The sequence below is a fragment of the Dama dama genome, chromosome 29, assembly GCF_033118175.1.
Source record: "Dama dama isolate Ldn47 chromosome 29, ASM3311817v1, whole genome shotgun sequence".
Classification (NCBI taxonomy): Eukaryota; Metazoa; Chordata; class Mammalia; order Artiodactyla; family Cervidae; genus Dama; species Dama dama.
In genome coordinates this window covers 32,237,213-32,246,173 of record NC_083709.1, presented here as the reverse complement: position 1 = coordinate 32,246,173, position 8,961 = coordinate 32,237,213, and the positions used below count along the sequence as shown (strand labels likewise).

General features: G+C 38.5%; 1 protein-coding gene across 1 annotated transcript; it reads right to left on the bottom strand.

Moving 5' to 3' along the window:
• Window positions 1-1,080: 1,080 nt before the first annotated feature.
• LOC133048666 (interferon beta-2-like) lies at window positions 1,081-1,655 on the bottom strand. The gene has a single exon (XM_061132448.1). The coding sequence runs from the start codon at window positions 1,653-1,655 to the stop codon at window positions 1,095-1,097; it is 561 nt and encodes a 186-aa protein (XP_060988431.1). The 3' UTR covers window positions 1,081-1,094.
• Window positions 1,656-8,961: the final 7,306 nt, after the last annotated feature.

Here is an 8,961-nt window from a genome sequence, read left to right as displayed (position 1 = left end):
AGTAAGTATCGAACAGCTGAAAAGTAGGAATGTTTTTTAAAAAACACACTCTTTACTTTTAAAATTAGTTTTATATTTCATTAATATACTTATTTTAAATTAAATAGTTCACGTTTTCAGCTTTGTAATAAATTTATATAATGCTTCTTAAGTATTAAGTGTAGAATATTGAACTATATTTTATATTTAACAATAGCATTTTAGTAAGTTTTATTTATATATTCTTTGTACTAAAACAAGTATATAATATAGTTTTAGTTTTCTATCTTTAATGGATGAAAACTTGTTAATATTTTCAAGATTACTTTTCACTTATTGTTAATTGAGGGATTACCATATCTGACAATTTTTAATGACCCCGTGATGATCTTAAGTAATGTTTAACTCATGTTTCTGAAACCTTTTCCCAGGACTACAGTGTTGGAAATGAGGGTGGAAGTGTACAAGAAACTAAGGACATTTAGAAGGTCAGAATTTTTCATTTGCTGTAGTAAGAATTTTATAAACTGAATGGAATTTGCCCAACATTTATTGGCATCCAGAGGCTTACTTTGTAAGACTCTCAAATGTAAGGTGGTGTCTATTTGTCCCCAGTTGAAAAAAAGACAAAAGGACCCCACATCATATAGCGGGGCCCTACAGCATGAGCTGTCTGATACCTTTAAAGAAGGGAAGGAGACAAGAGCAGGTAAACTGTATGGATACATTGAGAGTATGCCTATAACTTGGACATTCCACATGTCTTCCTTCCGTTTTAAATTCCTCAAAGGCAGGGGCCAGAAACTAGTATTCTGCAGGCTTGTTTTGCAGTAAATGTCTCCAGGGTGCTCTGCAATTTTTCATATGTGTTGTCACATAAATCAAGTTGACATGGAAACTGCCACATTGACTTTTGTTTCATAAATAATGTATTTCCCATATAAACATTTAAATGAGTAAATAATGCATAAATCATTTAAAACAGCTTGCAGTCTTTAACCGTCTATTGAAATGCAGTGCATTGCATTGTCAGTTACTTCTAGAGCCTCTGCTGGCTGAAGAGTCTCAGGTCAAAGTCACATAGTCCATTCCCAGAGCCACAGGTGGGGAGATGTTCAGTCACGGAGGTACCCAGTTAGGCTTCTCAGGAAAGAAAACTTCCTGAGCATTTCCACTCTCACAACTGTCCAGGCACAGCTGTTGTAGTCTTTGGACAGTAGGTACTGCACGAGGTTGAAATAATATTTCTTCAGGTGTAGAACGGTCATGTCTCCCGTAGTGAAGTTTTTCTTCTGCATGATTTCCTTCTGGATTGGCTCCAGATGATCCATCTGCCCTTGGAGTTCCACAAGGAGGTCTTCAATGACAGTCTCAGACCAGCCAGTGCTGGAGAAGTCTCTGGTGAGACTTCCGAATATCTGCTGGAGCATCTCATAGATGACCCATACGGCATCTTCCTTCCAGAACTGCTGTGCTTGCCTCATCTCCTCAGGGACCTGGAAGTCCATCCTGACCTCGAGGCAATGTTGAGGAGTTGAAGGTAACTGCTGCAGGAGTTTCTGACACACCGTATCACTCCTCCTTTGCTGGAATCGAAGCAAGCTGTAGTTCATGGAGAGAGCTGTGGTGGAGAAACACAGCAGGAGAGCCATCTGGAGGAGGCACCGGTAGGTCATGATGAAAACAGGCACAGGGCTACCTGTTCTGCTAGTAGATGCTGAAGCTGAGTCTTCAGCCCTTTGCAGAGTGAATGTCCTTCCTCCCTGAGTGTGGGCTACTTAAATAGGATGGCCCTCCATTCTTTCTATTTGAGAGGAATTTCCTACTTTCCAATCTCCCTTTTAGTTCTCCTGTGTTGTTAAAATGATTAGTTTCCACTAAAACTCTTTTTCTTTTTAGCTCCTTCCTTTTTGATTTTATATGTGTTATGGAAAAAGATATACAGTCTGGGAGAATTTCTAATGGTTTTGTAAATTTTCAGTGAATTGCTAAATGTTAAAAAAGTGGCTAATAAATTTGAACTGAATTATTACAGGGTTCTTTCATTGGGAAAAGATCTTTCTTGTTCTTTTTTATATTGTTAGATTTTGTGAAAGGGTCCTTATTTCTAAAAGTTTAATGATTGTAGAAAATAATTTATTTTTTGCATAAGCTAAGTTTGTGTGAATGTTTTTTAGTCCTTAACCATAAGCACCAAGAGACTGCATATCTTTATCAACCTTAATTTATTGCTTGATTTGGCAATCTCAAACTATCCAGAATATAGCAAAGTAGAGGTTAAGTCTTATCTCAATGTGTGCAAATGAAGGTTACACAGGCCAGGTATTGAAGTTCATGATTTCTCTTGTAGGATGCCTTATGACCATAACTGACGGCCAATGTATTTTTATTTTGGACATACTTTGAATAGTCTAATTATTAATAATTAATACAAGCAACATAATTAATATAATAAATATTATTGATTATACTTATAATATGATTGATTATACTATAATTAAGATTATAATGTAATTAATATTAATTAATCTAATAATCTAATATCTGATTTTGAATACTAAGGTAAGGATGCAGCAAGCAGGAAAATTCTTTCCTCTTCACTTTGTGCCTTTAGGACTGTTTGTACATGAAATTTTGCCCATAATGAAAGAATATCTGTGAGATAGGATTCTTAGGTATTTTCATAATCTAGTTTCAAATAATTTAAACAATGTTACTAAATTTTTACCCTTTCTTTTCTCACATTGAAATTTTTTCTGTAAGGAATGTATTTTTTGGTATCATTGGAAGATAAAAATCACCCAGTTATATTCAAAAGCAGGGCATAAAATTGTAGATAAAATGCAAGTATGTAAAACTATATAGGAAAATAATAAACTAAAGGAAATATACTAACATTTCAGTAGGAATTATATTTAATTTGTGCAACTAAATAGTGATTATTTGTTCTTTCTGTGATTTTCCGATATGCTACCAGAGAATGTATTCAGCACTGCTGAGAAGAAATATCATGGGAGCCATATAGGCAATTTAAATTTTTCTAGTATCCACATCAAAAGATTAAAAAGAAACAAGTGCAGTTAATTTTAACAGTGTATTTTATTGAACACAAAATATCATAATGTTATCATTTCAACAGATACCAATATAAAATTAATATTGAGATGGTTACATTCCTGTTTTCATCATTCCTTCAAAATACGGTGCATCCTTTGGCGGTCATAGTACAGCTAAGATTGGGCTAGTCAAGTGCTCACTTGGCCTCTTGTGGTTGATGTCATGGTGGGCAGCACAGCTCAAGATGGAGGGAGCAGCTTCCACAGAGCCAGGAGAATTCCCGAGTCTGAGGGGACCACGTAGAAGGAACTTCAAATTGTGGACAAGTTATGTTCCAAGAACCAAGGGGATCAATGGTGGGAAAATCAGCTCAAGATGTATTCGGATGCTTTTGAATGCCAGAGTGTGGCTTTGTACTTAATTCAAGAAGTCTTCAGGCAGACAGGGTGCTAGGTTGTGCCCTGAACAGAAGAAAGGGCCCAGATGTTGTTGGTAACTGAAGCAGGGAGAAGTCCTGCCCAGGTGCTCTTATGACTGTAGAGACTGGAAGTAAAGACCAGAGTGAGGAACTGGAAGAAGTGGGTGGGTGTGGAATTGTAAACAAGAATTCCTTCTGCTTTCTTCCCTTTGTCCTCCTCTCAATTCCTGCTATTGTGATCATGAGCTGAGCTGTTTCCTAATTGGTCTCTTTCAATTGTCTTCCTGGAGTTTATACCACCTTTTAATTGCCTTCATGGAGTTAATATTGATTTTGTCAGTTTAATTAATGTTGCTATGAAAATCCTTGTTTGTATCCTCTGGTGCACTTTTGTATAGCCTTCTGTTGGGTATATGGCCTAGGATGAAGTAACTGGGTAATAGAATGTGCATACGTTCAGATTTAGTAGACAATGACAAACATATTTTGAAAGTTTACACCCATTTATATTCTATCAAGAGTATGGGATGTCAGTTGCATTACTTTCTTTTCAACACCTGGTATTGCCAGTCTTCTTAGTTTTAGCCCTTCTAGTGAATTGTAGTGATATCTTATTCGACTTTTAATTCATATTGCTTAGTCATTAATAAGGTTCAGCACATTTCCATGTTTATTGACAATTTGGATATTTTCTTTGTGAGGGGCCTGTTCAAATCCCTTGCTGACTATCTCAGATAATGGTTTTTTTTTTTTAATCTAAAGATGACGTAATTCTGTACATACAAAATACAAAAGGACATAGAAACTATTGAAATTTTAAAATAAATTTTAAAGTGTCACTGAAAAAAATCAATATTAAACTCAATCACATATTTTTACAATAGCAATAAAAATTGGAAATTGACATTTCAAAATGATACCACTGATAAGAAGATAAAAAGTCTACTACTGAGAAATTGTCATAGCCTGGAGGTGCCTAAGGAAACACAGAAATTAAACATAATGTGCCATTCTAAATGACATCCCTGGACAGAAAAACAATTTTGGGTAAAAACTGAGGTGATATGGGAATTCCCTTGAGTTTCACTGATTGGGACTCCATCTTTTCACTGCAGGATCCTGCTTGAATCCCTGGTTGTGGAATTATTTAATAAGATGTCACAAGTCTCACAGTCATAAAGAAATAAAGATGAAATTCCTGCAACCAGCGGGGCTGGAAGGGTGGGTACAGGAATAAGGACATGTGAATAAAGTGTAGATATCGTTTTTTTAAAAAAATATCTTTGACAGGACAATTTCTCTTTACCTGTGACCTCTAAGTACAAGTCTATAATTGCACTTTTGACTCAAATTAGATGGCCAGAAAAAATAACAGTTTCTTTCTCTAACATTGAGACAGGATGTTTTAAATCTTGATCATTAATGAGGTTAAGCAACTTCTGTCTTTGTAAGTGAGCAGGGACATGTAAGCGTGTGATGAGGTAGTAAGTCTCAGTGAGAAGGGAAATCAGAGTATGCAATAGGAGACTGTCAAGGCCACCTCCTCCTGATAAACATAGTCATTTAGTAAACAAACATTTACTTAGCAAACATGTCCTCACCATGTCATAAAGTAAAACAAATATTGCCATTTTCTTGGACTATTTTCAAACTATCAATAAATTATTGGTGCTGGCTTAATTATGCATCTTGCACATTCTTTCTGAGGTTCATTCCAATATATTTATGCTTTCTTATTGTTGTGAGTATGAATGAAATCTTTTTATGACATTTGCTAATTTTTAATGAACTAAGTTTTCCTTGCATTTTCATACACACACCCTTACGAGAATAACTAAATTTGGTCTTTTTCTCTGATCAGCTTTGCAAACACTATGTAAAAGTTCAGTTGATTTTTCAAATTTTTAGATAAACAAATACATTGCCTGCAAATAAGAAAATAAGGTCTGAAAATAGCAATGTGATGACCATATGGAGCAACTCCTGTTTGTTGTGTATATTTGCACAACTACTTTCAAAAACATTATCTAGCAAAGCTGAAAATATGCATAGCCTATGGTCTATGACCCAGTCATATACGGATGTAAGAACTGGATGGTAAAGAAGGCTGAACACTGAAGAATTGATGCTTTTGAACTGTGGTGATGGAGAAGACTCTGGAGAGTCCCTTGAACTGCAGGGAGTTCAAACCAGTCAATCCTAAAGAAAAATCAACCCAGAACTTCATTAGAAGGACTGATGCAGAAACTGAAACTGCAATCCTCTAATGAGCTGACTCAGAAAAGACCCTGATGCTGGGAAGGACTGAAGGCAGAAGGAGAGTGGGACGACAGAGGAGATGATGGTTGGATGACATCTCTGATTCAATGGACATGAGTTTCAGCACGCTCTGGGAAGGTGAAGGACTGGGAAGTCTTGTTGCAGTCCATTAGCGTCACAAAGTATCGGACATGAGTGAGCGATTGAACAACAACGTGACCCGGTAAGTCCACTCTTAGCAGTTACCCAGGGAAAGAATCATATAAATATGCATCAGTATAGAAGTAAAGAAAATTCAGATCAGCAATATTCATAAGAGTGCCAAACTAGTTGCAGCCCAAATACCAGTTAAAATTGCATAAATACTTTATCTATCCTGATCATAGGGTTAGTAATAACAATAAAAAGTAAGAACCACAACTAAATACACAAATATAGCAGTGATTGAAAGATACTCACCTCAGAAGAAAATGTATACTACTTATATAAATTTAAAGATAGCCCAAACTAGACTGGAGACATTTTGCTCAGCAACCTAGAGAGCTCCTGTGAAGATTGAGGACCACGATGGGAAGTCCGTCTCCAGATTGAGGGAAGAGCGTGTCTTCCCAGTTTCCAGCTGCGGCCTGGCTCTCGCCCTCTCGCAGGACCTGAGGCTGACTCTGCCCGGGCCCGGGTTGCCCTGTTCTCACAGCTGACAGCTGTGGGCCAGCGCCCCTCCTCAGCCTCCCACCGGGTGTGGAGACGGACAATGTGCAGAGATCTAAGTGCCCCTCGTTGCAGCCTCCTCTCTTCTCCCTTTACTCACACTGAGGACATCATTCACAGGCCGTGGACAATACTCATCGCCCCGTGTGTCTCCTGCTCACTTCAGATGCAGCTGGAACTAGGTAGTTAGGTCGGGGCCTTGGCTAACTCTCCTAACTCCTCTAGGACGTACCCAACCAGAGCATCCTACACTCTGCACCCCTGTCACTCTCAGAACGCTCCCATCAGAGGGTCGATGGCCCAGGAACAGGCAGGAGCAGCCCATGCCTTGTTTTCAGTGTTTGCTGCCGGGACCCGCTGCTGCTGCTAACTCAGACTGGCCCTTTCAGAACATGCCCGTCTGCATCAAGCCTGCATTTACTTTTGCCGTCTGATTCCAGGTTGTTCTCTGAGCTGGACTCTGAATTCTCAGAATCAGTATCAAGGGTGCATTGAGTCAGGCCAACCTAAGGTTGGGAAAACAGTTAAAAGGACAACACATTGGCTGCAGCTGCTGAACAAGCCTCATCAGGCCCCTGCTCCACCCAGCTGAGGTGAGGGCACATCTCACTGTGTGAGTTCTGGGTGAGTTTCCTGTCTCTGAGGCAGTTTCCGAATCTTCTTTAAGGTGAACCAGCCCAAAGCAAAGCCATCTACACACTTAGCTGACCAGTGACTTGAGTTTTGTTACATCATCAGAGATTGTGTAATGAACCCCAGAAGGCAAAAATAGCAACGAAGCTGATGCAAGAAGTGAAAGGAAAACTAAATGCAAGCTGCCAAACGGGATTTCAGGATCCAGGCTGGGAATCCCCTCTGGCCTGGCCTCCTGGCTGGGTTGAGTGCACAGCGCAGGGCATCCTCCTGACTGTCTCCCAGACGCCTGTGTCTTCCTGGCTGAAACTCTGAGCTCCTAAACTCCAGGGAGAACCAAGAATCCAGTGAGGGTGGGGGTGAGTCCTTGTAGGCAGCTGGGCTGTGTGCCAGGTAGGAATGTTTCCATCTAAACTCTGGGTGTTGTTGCAACAGGCTTGGCCTCGTCATCACCGTGAATGGCTATTTCTCCTCTTGCTGTGCAGTGGGTGAGCTGCAGGAATCTGTCTCTGAACAGCTCTCTGGGAACTGCCTCATCTTCCTGACCACAGACCCAGAACGTCAGGAAATAATCTTCTAACCAGCTTAAATTAGAAGAGTTAACATAAGGAGCACTTGGGAAGTGTCTAGTACCATTCTGAGCATGTGCTACAAATTAAAGCAATTCATCTTACCACACTTTCAAGATAAGATTTTATGATTATCTTAGTTTTGCAGTTAAGACATAATGCAGCAGTTTATAACTAGGCAATCTATTTTTATGTACTAATGAAGAAAAATCTTAAAGATCTATTTGCAAGTAAATATAAATAAATGAGAAACTGGAGTATATGAAAAATTTATATTTATGTGATATACGTTAGTATGTCCATATGTGTAGGTTTATCAACTACATATGAAAATGTCTAGAAGGATACCCATTAAATTTTTTACAGTATAGGATTAGGGTGCATCCTCCTAGATGTCAAGGGTAGGCATTCCTTTGTGTGAATTATTTAAAAGTTTAGCAATGATGTGTGTGTTTAATATATATAAATAAGCATAAGAAACCCTCTTTACTTCTTTTGAGTCACATTTATCATGGCAGCTGCTGGTTCTCACATCTCTGAGGTGTCTCTGCAATCCGCAGCCTGCCTTGTTCTTCTTGCCTCCGTTGGAAGAGTTTTTAGGAAGACTCTTTTCTCAGGAGTGGCCAAGTGTAGAAAACTTGCTCTCCCTTCCTCATCCTACTCCAGGATCCTAGATTCCACATGTGCAGATTGACCTCCCATGATGTATGTGGTTCCCCACTAATCCTTGAAGGCACCCCAGTTCCTATAGGCCCCAAACGGGCAACTGTGTCCATGACCTGGGCTTTTCTTCACTTATCTCCCTCCATCCTCTAATCTATGTCTCAAGAATCACATCCAGTCCCTGCTCAAATTGTCCCTTGTTCCTTCTATGGCCCAGGGTGGGTAACCCTGTTCTGTCTTTATTCAGGTGACTTCAGTGTAAGTTTATCTTGCAGGATCAGTCTTTGGGTTAGATTTTATTCAAAGGTGTGTGCAAGACAGTCTGCTTTTTTAAAATTACTTTTATTTCCACTACTTAAAAACAAATAGCAGTCTTCTACAAAGTATAATAGAAAACAACTACCTTATGAATGATAAAGATTTAAATGCTATGACCAGCTGAAATATTTCAAATAATTTAAATAAATAAATATTACAACTTTTTAAGATATGGAAAATGGATTCTAAACAGTTTTAAACAATTATTGTAACATAACATTTAATATACATTTAAATAATCCCATATGTTAGCTATCACATATTTTTCGACACAGAAATAGTTAAAGGCTTTGAATCTTACTTAGAAAATAGCCATTTAGTTGACCAGATGAACTGGTTTCAGATTCAACATCTTTT